This window comes from Saccostrea cucullata, unplaced genomic scaffold (genome assembly GCF_032062105.1).
Source record: "Saccostrea cucullata isolate Sc308-1 unplaced genomic scaffold, CSIRO_AGI_Scuc_v1 ctg1306, whole genome shotgun sequence".
Lineage (NCBI taxonomy): Eukaryota > Metazoa > Mollusca > Bivalvia > Ostreida > Ostreidae > Saccostrea > Saccostrea cuccullata.
This window is the reverse complement of record NW_026921754.1, coordinates 1-23,538: the sequence shown is the minus strand read 5'-3', so window position 1 is coordinate 23,538 and position 23,538 is coordinate 1. Positions and strand designations below refer to the sequence as shown.

Genomic DNA, 23,538 nt, shown 5'->3' with positions numbered 1-23,538 from the left:
TAATGGTACTGTAATTTCAAGAAAAGTCAAGCACCGTTTAGTGTGAATATATAAAAAAGAGACAAGAACAGCACAATTCAACATCTATTGTTAAATTATACAATATACATAAATCATTTTTAAGATCATAGAAGCGGTCCTTGTAAAAATGTGTTCAAGTGAGACAGGGTACAGGTGCTTCAAAATGAAAAAAAAAAGGTGAATGTGCAGAAACATTTGTAACCGATTTAAATTGTGATTTACTTTAAAAAAAGTAAGAAGTTAAAAGACGGGTTCAACTTAAGGTATAAATTCAAAGAAAGTTTCAATTTAAGGAATGGTATATAAACCATTCATAAGACAATCCTTTGACATTATTCGCCTCTTTAGTATGTTTCTACTCCATAAAAAAGACAGGAGAGGAAATTCAATTGTATAAACAATGGAAACAGTGCTTTAAACATTTTTGATAAAATATTCAAAAAAGCAAAATTTAAAAAAACATTCCGCTTGCATGGAAGTAGCGAACATATCTTTTTTTTAATTCAAGAATTTTTATAAACGGAATAAAGTTACGTTTTTAAAAACAAAATAGACGCAGGTAACGTCATTACGTTTTCAGTGAGTAACGTCAAAGCTGTTTTCCTTCGCTTTACCAAAATGCTCATAAAATACTGAAAAAGTGAAATATTTTTAAAATTTATGTATATTTGCATTCAGAAAGAGTCCGGCTATCAAAATTTACCAAAAAGTCAATTTATGAAAATTTGACCTTAAGGGCCCTTTTCTCTTGACAGCAGTCACTTTATCACTCTCCAGCCTCGATAAAAATTAAAGAATTCAGCAAAATAAATCACTTGATAATGGATCCTCCTTTCTCTGTTTAAAAATTGCTACGGGGCTAGCTCACCTATCTTTTTTAAAAGATAAACTTGTTATTTACAAGGGAGGTAATAGCAATCACGAATACCAGATGTCACCGATAAGCTTTACAGTAGCTGGCTGTATCCAGTGTCAGTCAAACGCTCCAGTGACACTCAGAAAAAACAACACTTTGTCCCTTGTCAACCAATTCATAACCTGACACCACATCCCAATCTGCCAACTCAAAATGAAAACCTGATACTCTGAAAATTTTCTTTCAATTTTACTTTCCAGGGTTTTATATTTCATTTGCCCCCTGCATTATTAGGTTATATTTTTAATGGGCCATTCTCCCCTTACAACTATTTGTACACCCTCTCTGGCCCTGTTCACAATAAACTGTGAAATAATCATGCACACATATTTGACTAAAAAGCTGCACAGTGCAGTGTGGGTCTATAATGAAATTAGATTCCATCTCACCTGCAGTCTGAGTTAGAGTGTCAATCTCTCACAACAGAAATCAAGACCATGTACACTTAAAAATATGCAAAAAAGAGATACTGCTTAAAACACTGAAGTCCTCTAAAAAAGGGAATGCTCAATTAATCAAGTTCGTACAAAAAATATGATAACGTCTCATAATTATAGAAGGTCTGAAAAGTGCATTGAGTTAATACCTAATGATTAAAAATACATTAGTATCACGAATGAAAACTGAACTGATTGTGTATCATATCAGAGATATTTAAATTGCCTGTGGATTTTTATAATAAAATATTTTTTTTTTAAATTGATGAACTACAAGATATGGCTAAAATATTATACATCTCTCATAAAACTGTACAAATAGATAAAGGTTATCAATATGATTGGTTGGAAATTGCCTATATTAAATGCTTGAAGAATCAAACTGATTGGCTCAGGAGAAACTATTACACTAGTTAAAGAATCATTATGATTGGCTACAGAATCATTATGACTGGCAGTAGCATCAATATAATTGGCTGCAGAATCAATACGAATGCATGACTAGAAAATCATTTTGATAGGTTAAAGAATCTTTATGAATAGCTGGATGAATGGTTGCAGAATCTATATATTTATAGTTGAAAATCTTAGTAATTTCTATAATTGGTCAAAGAATCAGTATGAATCATTGAAAAGTCAATATGAATAGTTATATACATGATATAGAGAGTTGATATTTCTTGGGGATAAAACCAATATGATTGGCTGAATTTTTTTTTTTTTTTAAATTTGAATTCTAAACATGCTAAAGGAAAAAAAAACTTTCATGGTCACTCTCTTTAACAATAAACAATTAAGCTTTTAAGCCTCAGAAGTTCATTAATTATCTTTCTTTTTTTCATGAGAAATGTCTTCATTTTTCATTTCTGTTGGAACCAGACAAATAAATGTGGCAGAGATTTTTTTGGTTGGTTTTTCTTTTAACAGGAAGCACCTAAATCATAACCTGCATAAAATGACATTAATTAGACAAGAGCAATTAACTTCTGAGGGACAGTTTTACAGAACATACATGGAAACTTTCGCTCTGTTATATACTCTATAAAAGATATGTAAAATGATGTACTTCTTATTCATTAAAATCTTCTATCTGTCGGACCAAAATACCGATAAAAATGAAACTTTCAAATAATAATATTTCTATGGGTACCATCACAATAAACATCAGTAAGAGATAAACACTAACTGACTAACCAACGACCATATCTAAAAAGTGACAACGACTTTGCCATTAATTTACAAAATATTTTTTCAGCTTTTATATCAGTCAGATAGGAAAGGATGAATGCTGATCTCAAAGGACTATTCATCATGGACCATTTCTAAAGCTGTTCATTTAATCTCCCAGCATGCCCGGTCATGAGAAATAATCGTCGGAGCATCCCCTCCCTGAAATTATCGGATTTCAGTGATTAACTTCTGCGTGGGACTGAGAAAAGACCTGGTCCAACACAAAGACGGGGTTTAAATGAGGGGCAGGTCTGCTCAGCAAGAAAACATAGGGTGCAGTCAGACTAGCTTCTGTAGACTAAGCATTTCATCACAAAGAAAGATGGCGACAAAGTGAAGGAAATTGTCAAGGCTGTTCTGGTTCAAGGAGGGTTAAATGAGTAAGAGATGGGCCTATGGAGGGGGGGGGGGGAATGAGGTAAGCAAGGCTTAACAAGGCAAGAATGAGGAGGAACCTGGGACCTTGAGGCAAGGCAAAATCATTAGGTCAAAGGATGCATCATGGACAAGCCAGGGGGAAGAAAAGAGCAAGGCTTGTTACGGGAAGAATAATGAGGAAGGGAATATTGGGGATGGAGGGACAGCATGATCAACTACCCAAAGAAAGAACAAAAAGGAGGGAAACCTTACAGAAATAGGGGTTTGGCTTAACATAAAGGAAGAATTTTAGGTTAATAGCCTTGGAATTTGACCATAAACTGAGAATAGACTTAAGTCAAAATTTTGATTTTAAATATCTTGAATTTTGTTTAATGTATTTGCTTAGAAATTAAGTGCAATGTTGTGTGATATTTTAATAAAAATATATGATAAAAATTTTGTTTCAATATCAAAATTATTTCAAAATTTATGATAGTTTGAAAGTTTGACTTAAGTCTATTCTCAATTTATGGTCTTGGGGCCTGGTCTTTAACAAGGGAAAACAAGAAGGGAAAGGGCTAGAGATGGAGAGGAAACGCAAGATAGCATCAGACTTACTTGAGGGTAGAATGAGGGGAGAGGAGTCTTATAGGAGAAAACTCTGGTAAAATCAGGATGGAAATTTAACATCTAGAAATCTTTAAAATGTGGCCATCATAAGAGGATGATGATAGAAAAAAACCATCCTTCAAAAAAATACAAGAATTTGGCCCTTAAATCTAGATCTGCATCTACTGATTTTTTCCCCTTAAAAACCTCTAATATTCCAAATTGCATAATTTATCACAAACTGAGCAGTACTTTAATGAACATCAATGGAATATTAATAAGAGTTATGTTTCTATAGTCCTAGTATCCCCTGGTCAAGTCTATCAGAATCTGACAATACCTGATGAATGGCCTGACCATACAGCACCCCAGCAAGCTGACAGGGGCAGCTGTGTAATTTCTCAGACCTGACAGAAATGATTATCCCCCGGCTTCTTCCCCCCAAACTGTCTCTACAGGACAATTGATAAAAGGCCTCTGTACAGAATTAGGCACCATCCATCACATTGTCAAATTCCCCGGTCAAGGTTGGCTGATATTATAGAAATTCCAGCATATAGCTTCATCTATATAGCTTGTAGAAAGAATCCTGTAGCACTGATATTTCAAATTTTGTCTCACTAAAATTGTACTGTTAAAATAACATATATAAAGAATGGCCATAGCAATATTTTTTCACATATTATTCTAAAATTTATTTTGAGCATGTCAAGTATGATAATAATATTAAGTACAATTTATTTTATGTATAAGGACAGAAATAAATTATTTTTTCTTAGCATTTCTTCTTCGGGGGAAGGTTGACTAAAGTCTGGCAATACCACAACAGTGACACTATAGTAATTAAAGCTTATAATGTTCTTATTAAAAAAAAAAAACCCTAACTGGAATTTAAATTTCTGACAGCTTGTAAATGCTAATTCATTATGTGTCATTCATGTAAGAAAATACCCACCCCAAAAAAGTATCAAAAAGAAATATTGGCACACAGTATTTCTAATTGCTTGTCAATGACATAATTTTTTACCTCCTAGGAAAGCATACACCATGCTTTGTGACATGGGGTCTGAAACATAATACGGGTATTTGACAGTTTGGTTGCTTTAAGTTCTCTGGAATAATCATTTTTTTACACAGAAAGAATAAGGCTTTGAATTCTTTTCATTCATACATTGGCACCTAAACATTTGATAAATAAAAGCACAGTAATTAAACATGTATGTAAAGTTTTGCCTAAATAAAGGAATGACACAATAATAGGGAATCTATTGAAAGGAAAAGCAAAAGGGCATAATCCTACTACGACAGGTACAGCATAGGGGCATAATCCTATCAAAAGAGGCAGAGCAAATAGGCATAATCCTTACACAACAGGCAGTGCAAAAACATAAACTTAATTATAAAACATAAGTGTGTTGGGGGATAATCTTCACAGACAAAGAGAAAAGGGGAATAATTCTAACACAGCAGAGCAAAGGCACAAAATCCTCCCCACACAACAGAAAGAGCAAATGGGCATAATTCTTACCTAACAAGCAGAGCAAAGGGGCATAATTCTTACCTAACATAAGCAGAGCAAAGGGGCATAATCCTCCTCACACAACAGAAATAGCAAAGGGGCATAATCCTTACATAACAAGTAGAACAAAGGGGCATAATCCTAACATAACAAGTAGAACAAAGGGGCATAATCCTAACATAACAAGTAGAGCAAAGGGGCATAATCCTTACATAACAAGCAGAGCAAAGGGGCATAATCCTTACATAACAAGCAGAGCAAAGGGGCATAATCCTTACATAACAAGCAGAGCAAAGGGGCATAATTCTTACATAACAAGCAGAGCAAAGGGGCATAATTCTTACATAACAAGCAGAGAAAAGGGCATAATCCTTACATAACGAGCAGAGAAAGGGGCATAATCCTTACACAATTGGCACAGCAAAGAGACACAATCCTTCAACAATAGGCACAGCAAAGGGACATAATCCTAACACATCTGAGCAAAGGCACATAATCCTAATTCAAATATGTTGAGGTTATAGAAATTCTTAACATTAAATTCTTATCTTTTATAATTGTATTTTTTCCTTCCAAAAATGACCCCCCAACAAAGGTTTAAGTCATTTAAATCTGCAAAAAAAAAGAGAGTGCCAAACTTGCGTGAGATAAAAATAATTGATGGACTTGGTAAATTAAATATAACATGTACTATGCTAATTTAATCAATTTGAAGAAATGTTAACATCTTCATTCAACAAAGACAAAAAAAACAGAGCAATCCATCTCCCAAACAAACAGAGTGTCTGACGAGGGCAGTCCGTAATCAATCTTAGCTGAATCTCCCCTAATGTACACAGTGTATGTGGAAGTCAATTGAAATTTAAATGTGAAGTAGGAGGAAAGATCATTCACTTCACTGTTTAATGATGTCTTGATGAGGTTACCTCAGTTTTGGATTCAGAAAGGGTCAGAGAAGTCTATGGGATTTCTTCTGAAGAGTGCGTTAAAGGGAGACAATTTATTGTACACTTAACCATGTATGATTTCTATCAGATTAAATTCAGGGGAGATAATTCCTTTTTAATAAATGTAATGTATGACACTAAATGTCCAGTTACAAAGAATGTGAAATCACACAGTTTGAATGTACTGAATGTAATCAAACTGACCACTAGCCATCGACAGCTCTAACTGGTCAAAAAGGTAAATTTGAAAATAGCTGGTATAATGGTGCCTGACCCTAAATGACTCAAATGAAGCAGTATAGTACACCACATCAGCCTCTGGAATTCTCTCTGAGTTTACAGTCAGACAGGGCGACACATTGATGGATTACCTGCAAAGGTAGAAAGGCCAAAAGCCTATTGATTTTCCAGGAAAATAAATGAAGCCATATTCACCTGTCTAACAGAATAGTTGAATTCCTGCCTAATTCCTTCAGCAATCGATACTTAATATACATGTAAGACCTGGGGCTTTAAGATGGAAAAACAATGCAGGGGAAAAAATATTGAACCAAACTATTAAAGCTGTAACTCCTCAAATGTGGAAAATAAAATGTCAAGACATCAAGTTCTCAAAACTGAATCTTAATTAAAAAGAACTGTGCATGTCTACACAAGAAGAAATTCATCAAAGAATTCAAAAAAAGTTTTATACAACATAAATAAGTTTTCTAACCCCCCCCCACCCCATTCTGCCTATCCAATGTCATATATTTTAACATAGACATAAAGAACACGGGTGCAAATTCAGGTGTAGGCAATTCCATTTTAAATGACCTTGATAAAAAAAAATAAGAGTTCCCCAGAAAACTTGATCTACAAAGCACTGTTGCAAAGCACCTTTTAAACTCAAACTTAATCAGGTTAATGCTTAGGGCACTTTTTTGTCAACTGGTCAATAACCCTCCGGAAGAATATTCAAATAAAAAAGAACTTTGGCTTTAATGGCTTTTAGCACCAGTATAATGCACTTTCCAATTATTGAGTGTCCTTAAAACTTTGTGATTCATTCCTGTTTGGTCAATAAAATCAGACCAAGGTCAAACCAAAAAAAAATAAACAAACACACAAAAATTAACTTCACATGCTTAATGAGCAGCCCCAATCTTTACACTGGGTTTTCTCTTGAATGAAGTGATCCGTGACTTTTCCAATCATCCATACACTCTTAAAAACAAGACAAGGCTACTGGTTGTTTCACTGCCAGATAAACAGAGACTTAAAGTACACATTAAGGGTGCTCATGTAACACCAGTACATATTAAGGTGGCTCACCCCTTTTTGCCAAAGTCACCAATCCTAAGTTCATGTACAAATAACAACAATATTTTGTAACAGTTATGGCAATATGGTGGCACCATTATCATATGACATTAGCATACAAACAGGATAAATTTTATGTGTTTAAGTTATAACAGAACAGTGGAGCCTCATTTATCTGGATGCTTTGGTTCCTAGTCAATTTGTCCGGATATGTGAAGCATCCGAATATATGAATTACCAGTTTAACAGGACAAAATAACTGTTAAAAAATCCATTCCAATAAAAAGTGCAGCTGTGTTTGTGTTTGACGTCAATGGGCGAGGGATATTGAAATATTGGCATGGGAGTCCTCGTGTAATTTTAATCTATGTCTAGATATTTTAAAATCTAAATTTACATTTTTATTTCAGAATGAAATAGAAATATAAGGAATCACTGTCTAGTTAGTATAGTATACCAGGGACATCAACACAAGTCGGAAACATAGGATAATTTACGCATAATGGGCTTTGCCTGTTATGCAAATTATTCCATGTTTCCCACTAGCGTTGATGCCCTGGCATACTATACTAAATAAACAGTGATTCCTAAAATAACCAAGTTTTACTGTAATAAGCACTCAAACAAATGGTAGGCCTACATTATCACTGTTTTTACTGCATGTCCATAAACTTTGTAATAATTTGGCCTTTTTAACTTCTGATGCATGACATTTTCTGAGAGAGAGAGAGTTATTGGTTTTAATCTAATATACCAACATTTATGTTTCGTATAAAATCATAAATTAACTGAGATAAAAATCAGTTAAGAGGGAAAACAGATATAATATGTGGCTAACGGCTATGTATAATATAATTTGATGCAATAACAGTAATACTCATTATACAATGTATTCACAATTATTTAGTATCATAATGATAATGTAATAATGTCTTTTCTAAACAGCCAACATTTCCAAATGCCTCATCCTCATCATTCAATTTAACAAAGTGTAAACTCGATTAGGACAAAAAACAACAAAGAATACAGAACCTCTTCCTGCCAAACCTGATTTAATCAAAATTCAAAAGGTAACAATTTGTTGTTATTAGGGAACAATTTTCAGCAAATTAGGCCAAACATGCTGAAGTAAATCAAATTTTTCAAGAAAATTATTCCCAAAGACTAGTATCACATAAAATTTATAGTCATATAGGACATTATTACATTAGGAATTATATCACACTTCAAAAAATACTTATTCCTTCAGACATCTCTGTAACCTCATTGAAAGTCAATATCCTAAATCTGTTACTTGGTGCCATGAAGCCTTCTACTCTTGTACTCTGGAGTATCAACTAGTTAAGCATGAGCTTGTCACATTTCAACAAATACAAATTCCTTCACACTTCTCCACCTCAATAAAAGTCAATAACCTAATCTGTTACTCCTTCTTAGTACTTAAATAAATACTTCTACTCTTGTACTCCCAAACAAGAGGCCCATGGGCCACATCGCTCACCTAGCTGAGCACTGTGGCTATGAAAAAGTAGAAAATTGGTTTATTATTGAAAAGTTTTAATCCAAAAAAAGTCCCATGACCATTCATAGCTTTACTATTCTTGAGAAGATGATTTTTAAAGAATTTTTCTATATATTTCTATGTAAAACTTTGGCCGGCCATTGTGGCCCCGCCCTGTCATGATTTGAACAAACTTGAATCTACACTACCTGAGGATGCTTCCAAAAATATGACCAATCATGCCTTTGTATTTCTTGAGAAGAAGATTTTTCAAGAATTTTCCTATATATTTCTATGTAAAACTTTGGTCAGCCATTGTGGCCCCGCCCTACCCCGGGGGTCATGATTTGAACAAACTTGAATCTACACTATCTGAGGATGCTTCCATATAAATATGATGAATTATGGCTTTGTTATTCTTGAAAAGAAGATTTTTAAAGAATTTTTCTATATATTTCTATGTAAAAATTTGGTCGGCCATTGTGGCCCCACCCTACCCCTGGGGGTCATGATTTAAACAAACTTGATTCTACACTACCTGAGGATGCTTCCATATAAATATGACCAATCATGCCTTTGTATTTCTTGAGAAGAAGATTTTTCAAGAATTTTCCTATATATTTCTATGTAAAACTTTGGTTGGCCATTGTGGCCCTGCCCTACCCCAGGGGTCATGATTTGAACAAACTTGAATCTACACTATCTGAGGATGCTTCCATGTAAATATTACCAATCATAGCTTTGTTATTCTTGAAAAGAAGATTTTTAAAGAAATTTCCTATATATTTCTATGTAAAACTTTGGTCAGCCATTGTGGCCCCGCCCTATCCCTGGGGGTTCATGATTTGAACAAACTTGTATCTACACTACCTGAGAATGCTTCCATATAAATATGACCAATCATGGCTTTGTATTTCTTGAGAAGAAGATTTTTCAAGAATTTTCCTATATATTTCTATGTAAAAATTTGTTCGGCCATTGTGGCCCCGCCCAAAATTTGTTGAATCTACACTACCTGAGGATGATTCCACATGAGTTTCATCTTTCCTGGCCCAGTGGTTCTTGAGAATAAGATTTTTTAAAAATGCCAATAATTTTTCACTTAATTCATAATTACATGGCCCTTCATTAGAACAAACTTGAATCCCCATCACTCGAGGATGTTTGTGGCAAGTTTGGTTGAAACTGGCCCAAAAAGAAGTCGAAAATGTGAAAAGTTTACACACAGAGAGACAGAAACAGACGGACGCCGGACAAAATGTGATCAGAAAAGCTTACTTGAGCCTTCTGCTCAGGTGAGCTAAAAAGCAACTGAAAAAAAAACTCCCCATAACAAGTTAATGGACAGACTGACAGCTAGACACACAGTGAGGAAATTATAGCTTCATCGATACCTGATCTCATTACCTGATCTCCATGACAACTCTTGGACACATCCAGCAGATGTTCCATTTGTTTTCTTTGGTTTCCAGCTGTGGTCAGCTGTTTTAAAAAATATAAATAAAAATTTTTAAATTTCGCACAATTCGACTCACTAATGCACAATCATAAATTAAACACACTCTCTCAAGTGCCTTAGTTACTGTAAACCAACTTTTATACTAAGCACAGTTAATTATTGCATAAATCAGTTGTTAAACACACTCTCTCAAGTGCCTGTCGATAAAAGTTGATATATATCCCCATCTCACTACGTTGCAAGGGGATAAGTGCCTATTGATTTTACATTTTTCTATTCAAAAAAATGTTCCCTAGATATTCATCTTCTATGACCAACTTTTAATATCGAAATTTCACTAGCAATATCTGAATTTAAATAAAAACCAAGGGGGATAACTTTGGAATTCATCTACAGTATACAGTACTATAACTTGTAGAAAATATTCTGTTTTTACAAATTATATCATGACTGAGACATTTATATGGAAAGACAAATTTATCATACTGAATTATAAACATGTCAGAAGTTTAATTGTTACTTGTGAATTTCAAGGCAGACTGTCAACTGAATAATTTTGGCAGCCCTAACACATTGTAAACTTGTCATCTCTACATGATCTTAACCTTTGACTTTCCGATAATAAAACAAAAGATCAACATTGGAAAAGAATTAGTATTCTGACAGGTAAACTGTCACATACCGAAGCTAACAGTGTTAATATCACTGATTTTTTTTTATTATTTGTGTTTGAATACTCTTGTTTTACTACCATTTAAAATTTGACATAGCATTTAATCTTGAATCTAGAAAGAAATTCTCACAGCTCCTTTTAATATCTGTGTGTGTTTTGGGGAGGGAGTAATCATGGTCCTTTTCTCCTGAGAGAATCCAGAGAATCTCTAACTCAAAGTATTAAATTCTCTTGATAATTTTACATGTATTTTAACATACAAATTAAATTAAAAACATCAAATATCATTGTTAACAATGACTGAGCCAAAAACATTATGTGTTGTAATTAAGTTCAGGTCTCCAGTTTGATATCCATATTTTAATATTGTCACATTCACTGAAAAAATGTTTTAACTCTCTTTCCCTCTCTCCAACACCACAACCACCCACACCCACTGAAAAAAAATTGTCAATTCCCCCCTTTCCACCCTTAACTCCTCCTTCTTCCCATAAACAGACAGTACAGAAATCAATTTACTACAATGTAAATATTGTACAGGTCATAAATCTCCCCTCCTATAAACAATGGAGTAATGGTAGCCACGAGGGCTGCCAAATCTCTAAACACCACGGCAGCCCATCTCTCTCCCCTATTGCCACCAGATGTGTTAAAGGCTCCCGCTGAGTTACACTAACAGAGCCGGCTATTAATACCAGTCAATATCCAGCCACCTCATTCTCCCCAGCTAATTCTCTCTGATCTTAAAATCACCTCCATTATATCAGCTAAAGTACTTTCTCAAGTTCTCTGTCAGATTTCTCTCTCTCTCTCTATCATTCCCCCTCCCAGTCTCTCTTTTCTTTCTCTTTCTCTCTCTTCTTACTCTCTTGATCAAACTCTCTCATTTCCCTCTTCTAACTCTCTCTAATTCCTCCTTCCCCTCTTCTCTCTCTCTAATCAGACCCTCCCTCTCTCTCTCTCTACACTTTTACTCTCTGTCATCCCCTTTCCCTCTCCATTCTTCATGAAATTCAACAGGAAGGATCCCTCTCCTGGTGAGTCTATGTGTGTGAATTCTTGGTAAAAATTCAACAGAATGAAGGTAGATTATGGATGATCACTGAAGACGAAAATTGGGAGGGGTGAGGGGGTGGAGGAGGGATGGAAATTTGCTTGATTTGAATTAACATTCAATAGGTACAAATCTTAGGAGTCTAAATCTTAAATACCCATCTAATTTCATTGCAACTTTTCCATGCATTATATTTCTTATAAAATTTCCATTCAAAATAACTTTTCCTCCTACCCTTTTAAACTTTTTTAAAAAATTTAACTTTTATAAACTTAAATATAATATATTTTCTATCTTCAGCTGAAATAAATTGCTTTAATGACATTGCCTTGGATTTTCAATAATCTGTGACACTATAATAGTGACCTATTCACCACGTTTTTTCCTGGCTGCAATAATTTTCCTGCACTTTAGTGTTGCAGAGCGTCAGGGGCAATAGTCTATAATGGGAGAGCCGCTCACAGTGATAGTCTATTATAAATCGGAGGCCCTTATCTTCAATTTCATTTCTAAATAACATTTTATTGCCTGCAAAACGCCTGACTAAAATCGCTGTTATCAGAAATAAATGCTTCCCCAACATTCTCGAAAATTGCCACATTTTTCGGAGAGAAAATAATTAAATCAATGCTTGACTTTAAAAACATGCAAGGAGAACTCCTGGCTATGAGATAGTCACTCGATCAGGGCCATTATATAAACGTACTGTATAATTGACTAGTTATGATTACTAACTGCTTTAAAATTTTCTTTCACCATTTATAACCTCTGCAAAAAAAAATTAAATCACTGTTAATTCTACAAATATCACCTTCATGACATTCAGAAAGAAAGGCATTTTCCCCCTTTTTTGTTGAAAATTAAAATGAACAGTTATTTTCCTATAAATATTAATTTATCTATATTTAAATCAAGAAAGATTCTTTTAATTAAAAAACCTTTCTTCTGGTTTGAAAAAAATCAAGATTCAAGGTGATGAAGTTTAAATATGCATGAAAAAGCCAGATATTCTAATACGTCAGTACAAAATCTAATTGCGATTTTTTTTATTTGACAAATACAGCTGACTAAATTATTATTCTATAAAAGGCAGCAAGAACTCATTATCATCACATCTTTCATAGTAACAAGTCTGATAATATGCAGTTGTAGTGCAGTTATATTCATGGAAAGATGCAATAAAGAAGACTTATAAATGTCCTTTTTAATTCCATCCCTGAAACCAAAAAACTGTATTTCAACACAGCACTGACATTGACGGATAAAATCTTGTGCCAGAGGGTTTTTTTTTTTGTCTTAACCAGTTGCTATGGAGACATCATCCAACAAATTCTGAACAATGAATAGTTGAATGATACACAAACCCCATAACTCATCACCTGGGTAATTGGAATTGAGGGGCGATAGATATGTTGCCATAGCAACTGATTTCCGTAAATGTTCAAGAATTCTCCAAAAAATCACAAAACCAATTTTCTAAACAATTTCTTAAAACTGAAAGCTTGGAGTTCCCACTGCGCCCGGCTATAGTAAGTGCCCTAGGGGGGGACAGTTGATTCAATTACCTGATATGTTCAATGTTTTAGCCGAATTTTAACCGCCTCTTCTGCATTATCTTAATTATTCAGGAAAGATATTCTCCAGATAAAAAGTATATTATACGTAATGTTGTCCCACCTGTGTTTTGACTTCGAGAAATATACACATGAACACCTGATGAAGTAGTACAGATTTACTAAAAGGGCATGACTTAATTTCAGAACTGTTTTCTCTGAATTTCCTTTTTTCATGGCAACATGACCTTTATTGAGTTTGAATAATTCATTTCACTTAGAATCAAATCTCCACCTACAAACCAATAACCCATCACAGCAAAGTTCATAAAGACCTAAAAACCAAACACTCCAAAAGCTAGTCCCTGGTGGCCTACTAAACAAATTTGCACATAAATTCAATTTAACCCTTACCAAAAAATCAATCTCACACTACCCTCTTATTTAATTTGATGACACAATCCAAACTTATGGGCCTTTTTTGATAGATCCCCCAGTAATAATGAAAAATAAAGACTCCCTTAGCATTAGTGAAAACAAGAACCCCCTTCCCTTAATCAAATTTTCCTCTCCTCCTAAAAAATTAGTTGCTGCCTATTTGACAGTATCTCAAAACTATGAGCCTTGGGGTTCTTGAATATATTGAATATCCCTTTGTCTCATTGACATCTAAATAAAAACCTTTTTTTGGATAATGGCATTGGAAGAACAAAAAAAGCTGTGTTATAAGAGGTACACAAGTCTTAACATTGCAGAGAGTCATGTTAGCTAAAGGCTCAATGTCGGATTTCCTTTGGATTATCTTACAAATCCGGAGCAGACAGTAGCCCACTGTAGTCTCTTCTTAATCCAGCGTCCGTCCGTGAAGTCTGAAACCTTCCTCCTCCCCTAAAAAAGTCACATTCCTGGGAATCGGAGGGGAGTCATGACTTAATAAGAAGAGAGTAAACATGGAGGGCTTCTACGGAAATAAATGAGGTGTCAGACAGTGTACAAACGCTATACCTCGTCAAATCTCTCTCTGTTTTAATTAAAACGGGTATAAAAAGGTTCCCTAGGTCCTCCTGGGCTTAATAAGGGGTTGCCTCTCGGGATTTTTTCAGCCGTTATTAAATTCTTTTGTCGCAATTAGATGATGTCATTTATCTCCCCCTGTTTGTTTCCGTTGGCCGAAAACACCCTCCCAAAAGGGAAAGCGAATTTAAAATTAAATACTGTACCGAGACAAAATCTAATTAAATCTTAATAAAAGGATATATGTCTTAATCAGATTTTAACAGACCAAAGTTGCACAGGAATTTCTCACATTTTTTTCATACAAATCATCTTCTTTAAGTTATGGTAACATTTATATTTGTATATATTTTTGTTTTAATTCTCAGTATATAAAGATATGTTAATCTCAAACATTTTTTTATGTCATTCAACGTATCAAGCCTGATTTTTTTTTCTTCATTTTTTGACTAAAAATTGGTTTTCACTAGTCCTTGTGAATGAAATATTATTTAACAATACCCCTATTCATGTTTTTCCTTAAGACCCAGGGACTTTCCCTGAACCTTAAATGTGAAGTATTCCTTCGGTTATTCTGATATTCCCCCAAATGCAAGCTGATCCTGATAGGGAATCAGGAACCTGAAACCCCTTTTTAATTTCTTTAATGTCCGCTATTATATCAATTTTTTCAAGTCTTACAGTCTACGATTTAGTACATGTACCATATCTTAAAATACTACTGACCTCTGCTCTGCCTTCAGTGACAATTTACAGCTTAATTTATTTAATCTTGGAACTAAAAGTAGCAATCTGTGAACTTTTTGAAAATATATTTTGTAGACAGTGTCTGAATATTTCATTTCTTAATTAACTCTTCTGATGAGAAATACAATACAGATATATGTATCTTCTAATGACATATTGTTCTCAAGTTGCCAGACATTCCCATTCACAGGAAATTTGTCTGTCTGTCAGTTTGTCCTACACCTTCTCCAGGGATCTTACCCACCCACCCCCCTCCCCCTTGACATAATTAACAGACTAAATAGCAGAAGGGAACTATCATATATGATTGTCCTTTTCCAATTGACTTTTTCCACCTCATAAAAACCACTTCAGAGCTCCAAAAATGAAAATAAAAAAAAAACTTTTCAAACAGGTCACAAGTTTTTTTTCTCTCTCTCTATACATTGTGCCAGCAGGTCTGGATTATATAACAAACCCTAACAGATAGTGTGGAGATAAAGGCAGGGTTAATGGGAACACATTATTGATCCACACAGACTGGTAACGGAGAGCTGTATAGAATATCACAGCTCCCTTGTCCTATCTCAGTCATAAATCACCCGGACTCTTTAAAACGTTTTGATCAGCCGGAATAGAAGTCGGTCCTGTGATTGACAGCTAGCCAGCCCTGGTCCTCTAGGCTGATCTGTGTGTTTGTTTGTAATGACTTAGAGCTACACGCCTTCTTGTCGAATGTTTATATTGCACATTAACTCTCTTCCAAAAACAGTTGGGGAAAAAGTTTGTTTTTACATGTATTTTCCTACCAAGCAGTATTTAGGTACATGTATACTAAGATTTGTATTAACAGCTGTTAGTTAATATTACAAAAGTGATTCTCATACAAAAATCAACTCTTAAAATAATTGCCCTGATAGGAAATGAAATGAGGAACTATCATTTCCCTAAAGGTTTTTTATATTTTTTTTCTAAATATACCGAAAATAAAATGAAGCAGCAGGTTTGAATGCATTGAATTTCCTTGTAACTTCTCAGACCCCCCCAAAAAACTTTATCACTAAAAGTCATATACATCCATTACATAATGAACTTAAAGTTTGTAAAAAGTTAGAAATCAAAACAGGTACTTTATAATAAAATGTGCTTGAATTCTTACATGAACCTATTACATCTGCAGATAAAGTTACATATACTTGCCGACCCTTAATTTATACAAAACTCGAGATTTCACATGTAAGTTTCATCAGATAAAACCCGCTTTCAAATTCACACCAGTTTGACAGCTTTGCATTTAATTAAATGCAGATATTAAATGAAATGAAATTCAAATTTCTAATTATGAAAATTCTTTAACGTTCTTCCTTCAAGATACACCTTTACATAGAAGACTTCTTTGAGCTCTGTTAATGTATAATTCTATCATTTGAGTGTGACTCTATATCAATTATATATGCACATAATATTTAATAAATTATCATAATCTTTGCTCACTGTGTGGAACATATGCTTAAAGTTAAAAGACACAGTCGAGACATAAATGTCACATGCGATGTGTTCGCGTCTCTGATGTGACCGTTCTGGCGACAGAAGAGATTTTCAATGTTCAAAAAAGTTAAAAAGGGCCTCGTCACCATGGTTACCAACAGAGAATGTTGAAATAATTTAAAAAATTAAGAGAAATATAGTAGGAATTTATTTTTAATTTTATCATTAGCTATATGGTATACATTTCACCTATCCATATGTGTACACTTAATGATTTAGTACACCAAAATTAATATACCATAATCTACTAACATCTTAAATACGGGGATGGATGTGTCAATTTGATTTTGAAATCCCATTAACCCCTTCTTCCTTCAGTATTTTACCCTGGATATCTTAAATCTTTGGATATCTTGAAGATTATTGTCATAATCCTTAACTTTGAGATAACCAAAGAGTTTATATGGTTTTCATACATAGGAAAGCTACTTTACATGTGTATTCATTGTGACAAGACCTTTCAGACAATGGGTATAAATATTTCTGACCTTTTGACCTTGACCTCAGAATTTGACCTACTTTATAAAAATGTTTAACCTTGGCCATAACTTTTGAACACCCTGTTGAGCACTAGGGCTTTCATATGTCACAGGTTATTCCTTATGACAAGACCTTCCCTTAGATACCAACCATTTTGACCTTGACCTTAGAGTTTGACTTGCGTTTGAGAAAGTTCAAACCTCCCCACAAGCTGCCTCACAGCCCGGGCATCAGTGTTTCAAAAACACATCTTGTTTTATTTTTTCTTCCCCAATATGTCTTGATTTACCGAGTTCTTTCCCTTACCGTAGAACAGGCTGTTCGGCACTCCTCGTCCTTTACTGTGCTGCAACATTGAGGGGCTACAACAGAAAAAGTCCCATTTAAAAGTTTTATACATGTACAAAATAACTATCTACCAAATGTATCAGTCTGAAAAAATTACATTTACTAAACAAAAACACTTTAATAATCCTAACTGGAAATATTAAGTATATTGTCTTCTAATAAATGAGTACATGTAGTTTTACTGACTGACGTTGTAATATTCCATACAAGGAAATAACAAGTACACACTTATAACTTACACAACTGACCCCATTTTATTTCAAGTTCTCTAAGTAGTTACGATAAACCTTTTCATCTTATGACATATCATAAAACAGAACTATTTTTTTTTCTTAGATTGAAGCTCACATTTAGAAGATTTATACTAAACTTGGAAAAAATCTTTGTGAGATGGGAATGGGTCTTTGAGATGGGGTTGGTAGGGGGGTCTTCACTAGTTTCTTTCTGTTTGACTGGGTGGGGGGGGGGGGGGACTGGGGGGTTGGTGTTTAAGGATGAATCTTGATAAGGCTTGGGGCTTGGGGGATAGATTTTGATTTGTGTGTGGGGTGTGTGTGTGTGTGTGCGATATGGGTTTTACATGTAGGTCAGGGTTATATCTTATTAAAGGTTGGGGTCAGTGTGGATCTTGAAGAGGTTGAGTTGAGGGATCTTGACCATATTTGGGGAGGATCTTGAACAGACTGGGGTGGACTTTGACTGGATTGAGTGTATCTTGATTTCACATGAGAAGAAAATTATTATACTGAATATCAGGCGTTAATATCACAGCCATATTTATATTTTCTGAACAACCATGGAAAGGAAACCATGCAAGTCTTTTAGGACTTCATAAATATTAAAATCTGAAAAATAATCCTGCTTTCTTAAACGATCGAATAAAAAATCTTGTATTACATTGAATTATATGCAAAAATTATGAGTCAGAGAAGAATGACATCAAAACAGGCGAAATCAAAATAATGGAAAAATTATGCTAATGCATACATTTCTTATGAATTTGAATATATTAATTTTCTATACGATCCCTATTTCAATTGTTTTGATAATATTCATAAAAATGAAAAAAAAGGGTCAATTTCATCATAGGGGGATATCTAAAATTTAAATTCATAAATTATACAACAAACCCTAAGTAATATCATATTTCGGGGGTTTTCAAAAAACCAACTTTCAGGATATGTTTCACTTTTCAAAATGGTAATATGATGCAAGGAAAGTTAGTGAACACCTTGGATTCACCTTTGTTCTTTAAGTTCTTACATCAATATCTGCAGCTGGGTTAAAGCATTTTAACACACGGTTATGACGAAGTTACAGGGGACAGGTGAATTCATAGGTTTTATCGAGAAATTATTACATCTGGTTATTTTTTTTTTCATAATTTTCTAGTTCAAATTGAAAAATAAAAAAAACATGTTTTGCTGTCTAGCATGAACTATGATGAAGTCCCAATGTCCATGAATGTATTTTATTTATAAAATGTTTTACTACATGTATTAAAATACATGTTACATAATTAGCCAGTGTGGCCCAATGGCTAGAGCATCAGTGCTCTAGAATGGTAGAGTATGGAGTTGATCCTTACATCGTGGGTTCAAATCCAACTGTGGGATTTAGAAGCCGGTCCTTCGGATAAGACCGTATAAACCGAAGCCCCGTGTCACAGTAGACCCTGTGCTGGCACAATAAAGATCCCTCCCTGCTCAAATGTCCCGAGTTCTGAGTATAGGACAAAATTTACAGATCTCTATGGGTAAGTGGTGGCGTCTCCATATGAGTGAAAATTTCTCAAGAGGGACGTTAAACAATACAAAATCAATCAATCAACTGACATTTAAGTATCCAATCCAGTTTCACATGATTTTATGTGTACTATCCTTGATTCCTACTACATTTAGGTCTAACTTAATCTTAACCCATTCCACCTACATTTTATAAGTATCCTATCCAGCTTCATGTTTGTTGTAGGTATCCAGTTTATTTCCACCTTCATTTTAAGTATCCTTTCCATTTCCAAACTAATTATAATTATTTATTACCATTAAATTTCAACATGGACTTGAAAAGATATCCACACAATGGGCTGAGAGAGAGCGAGAGAGTCTTATGAGAAAGAAAGAGTGAGAGAGACAGAGAAAGAAAGCTTAGAGAAAGAGAGTAATAGAGAGAGGGGGAGAGAAAGAAAGAAAGAGAAAGGAAGAGTCTTGGAGAGAGAGAAGGTCATGAAGAGAGAGGGAGAGAAAGAAAGTCTTATATAGAGAAACAGAGTCTTAGAGAGAGATATGGTCATAATGAGAGAGGAAGAAAGAGAGTCTTAGAAAGAGAGAGGAAAGAGAGAAAGAGGAGAGAGAAAAAGAGATTAGAGAGAGAGAGAAATGAGAGAGGGAGATAGGGGAATCAAGTAAACTAAAATATTTTACTATCTTTGTCACTGAATAAAGCAGCTAAAATAATCAAGCTTTATAAATTTTTTTTTTTTCAAATGTACATAATATATAATTCATACACTTTGGATGAAAATCTCTTTTAAAAAAATTACCATCTATTTATGATAAATATGCATTTCATGTTTAATGTCTGAGTGTTTCAGGGTTTTTTTTTTTTATATCACGGTATATCATCACATTTTGACTCTGAATAATAAATTTATAGATTGCACCTTAAATAGCTGTCAGATTTGATCTATAATCATGATAATTATGAAAGAATATAATAAATCAAAACCAGATCTGCTGAGCATAGTAAGCTGGTAAATCTTGGAATCTTTAAATATGATGCACTCTATCTTATCAAATTCTAATAACTTTAAAGTTGGTACATTTGAAATTGGATGAAAAAATTACATTTTTAATGAATATCACTTGCTGCAGACAAAGAATATTGAAACCCATTCTTACGAACATAAAGCCTAATCATTATCATGATTATTAAAGTATCACATTTTAATTAAGTGACAGAAGGAAATCGTTGCAAACAAATTTTGAAGATTCAAATAAGGAACTTTACAATGACACAGTGAAGAGGAATCCAAATTATATGGTATAAATAATAATTAATTTTATATTGGTGTGTGTGGTTTTTTTTATATAAATCACACAAATTAAAATGATTTTTTTTTCTTGAGAACTTTATAAATACCCAATTAAGCTTTCAGATAAATGCAAAATAATGTTAATATTGATAATAAAATTATATGTTGAAAAATATTCATCCAAATAATTAATTTATAAAATATGATATATATAATATTTTATTGAATCCCAAAAAGTTATGTGCAAAAATGAACATGACAGAGAGAGAGAGATTTTGTATGAAGATTAATTTCGTCACCTTTTAAATCTGTATAATACTTAACAGAACTAGAAAATTAAAAAAAAAATTAACGATCTGCTTTTCTGAAGAAAAAAAAGTCGATATAATTACAAAAAGCCGTCTCCTCGCTGCATTAACTCCGATACGAGTGATTTCACCTGAATGGGGTCACGGCATAACCATTAACAAAATCGGATATATAAATCTATTAAATGACTGTAAATAACTTACATTTTATTTATATGTTTGGCCCCATTGGGGACTTAGCTTTTTTGTGTATCAAGACCGTGTTCACCGTTTTTCGACCTGCTATGGCGGTATGTACACACAAAACATGTGAAATCCAATACACACAGCGAGAGAAGAGAGGGAGAGAAAATCCTTTCATCTACAGCGCTCGTGAAGGTGAAAAACTTACCTTTGCAACTAACGTGTGATATTAGCCCTATGGAGAATAATATATACACAATCATGTCGGTAAATTCACAATATGCACTCGATATTCACGCATCTTACTCCCTTCGTATAACTATCAACACTGAACATTTTCGCGAACCGATCTTTTAGCAATGTGCTTTCCGTGTATAGCGATACAATGGCTGTTCCCTTTACCTCCCTAAGTAAATGTCATATTTTTCGACACGCTCGATGAAGCACGCGTATTTTTTTTAACTACACGGCATGGCTATACAATTTAAGGGAACTAATTATTTTCTTTCTGTTCAATATACGAAATCATGTTGATTCCATTAATTTTTAAAATATATTTTCTTCCTATGGACACAGACTACCAATTATTTTGCTATACATTCCTTTATAACATAAAAAATATTTTAAAAAATTACACCGGCTCAACTTACCTGAAACTTGGCACAGAGTAAGACCATTTCAAGTCCAAAAATTTACCAAGTTCTCAGGAACATTCATAGTCTGCAAGTCTTTTTATGGCCTGGCAAATAACCCCTACCCTGCTTTTTTCACTTTCTCTTCGAGGAAAGGGTAAATATGGGCCTCTTTACACCCTTCCTACTACGCACTTAAAAGCAAAATTTCCCATTATTATCATTTTTATAATTTTTTTCAGACCCTCTCCTTTCCATTTATGCCCAAAAATAACCCCATTCTACTTCATAAACACCCCATAGAATTTTTAAGAAAAAACCTCTATTTTTAAACTGGAACTACTTGAGTGGTCAATGAAATAGGGGTAAAATTAGTAGTCTGTAACCCTATCGTTTAATAAAACACGCCAGGTATGTCGGAGGTATTTGTTCTCGTAAAGGTAAAAGGGGTTGAATGGAGCACCAGAATTTCTCTTTTATTAACCGAGCGGGCGGTCAGTTTAATAATCCGCACCGCGATACCTGCCAACCCTTGTTTGTTAAAGTTAATGGAATTATTTAAATGTGAATGGCGGCTTAATACTGTGGACAATAAGGACATTTTACCTGTTGAAAAATCTAATGATGAGAAATTAACTTCTGAATGTCGCGCACGGTGTAATGTTACGACCTTACAGTAGTACATGTTAGCCCCTTCTACTCTTACTTTTCTTTCTATAGGCGTCGGAACTCGGAACATGGGTGGGGGGGGGGCTCCACCTTTTTTTGGCAAAGACAGACGTACTGGGACATGTTTCTTCGACGAGAATCTTTTTCTCAAGCTCTGTCCAATTCGGTCTTTTTTTTTTAATAGCGAGAGTGAAGCACGTTAGTAAATGGTCAAAGTTATATCAACAGGTACAGATAGTATAGCTGTTGCATTGAAAATCGGGGCTAACCTTTATGTTGCTGGTTTAGCACTCCCCACATTCACATCAACCTAGGCTATCCTCCTTCGGCCCCCAAAGACATCAGCCTAGGCTATCCTCCTTAATTCAGCCCCCAAAGACATCAACCTTATGCAATCTTCCTTCGGCCCCCGAAGACACCAGTCTAGGATCTTCCAATTCCCTGACAGGTCTTTAATATGTACCTGTCACTAACTCACTTCCATGACATGGTACGGCTCCAGATGTAACGGGAGAGGATATAAGTGCGGACCAGACCGGGATTGGAACCCGGCCCCCTGAATCTCCAGTCAGTTGCTCTAACCAATTAAACCATCTGTCCACCAGCGGGTGCGTATCATTACCGCTACATTTTCAAAATTTTCATTACCGCTACATACCAATTATCGCTACAAAAAACATGACGTTACCGATACATATAAAAGTATACATTACCGCTACATTGCCTATTTCGTTAGTTAGCCACTTGTGCGTGTACAGATTGATGTAAAATACAATATTTACATGCATAAGACCTGTACATGTATCCCCTGAAATACAAAATCCCACATTTACAAGCGACTCCAAAAAATGTAGAATGAGATACAACATATCCTGGACTAAGTATTATATTCAAATATTTGAAGCAGTTTATGCTTTATAACATGGCAGCAACCAAACGTTTATTTGACACAACCATATATTTTACTTATGTCATCATTGCCAAAAATTCAACAAATTTAGAATGAGGACTGTAA

At 34.3% G+C, this 23,538-nt stretch overlaps 1 protein-coding gene across 1 annotated transcript in view; it reads right to left on the bottom strand.

The window, feature by feature from the left end:
* The window catches only part of LOC134260686 (reversion-inducing cysteine-rich protein with Kazal motifs-like), a 56,402-nt gene extending 34,782 nt beyond the window's left edge, over positions 1 to 21,620 (bottom strand). Inside the window, exons 1-3 of the mRNA XM_062743231.1 lie at positions 21,431 to 21,620; positions 17,656 to 17,711; positions 10,250 to 10,324 (exon numbers count right to left, since the gene is read on the bottom strand). Of these exons, the coding sequence (XP_062599215.1) occupies positions 10,250 to 10,324; positions 17,656 to 17,711; positions 21,431 to 21,485 (186 nt within the window). The 5' untranslated portion in view covers positions 21,486 to 21,620. The remainder of the gene's footprint in view (positions 1 to 10,249; positions 10,325 to 17,655; positions 17,712 to 21,430) is intronic.
* Positions 21,621 to 23,538: the final 1,918 nt, after the last annotated feature.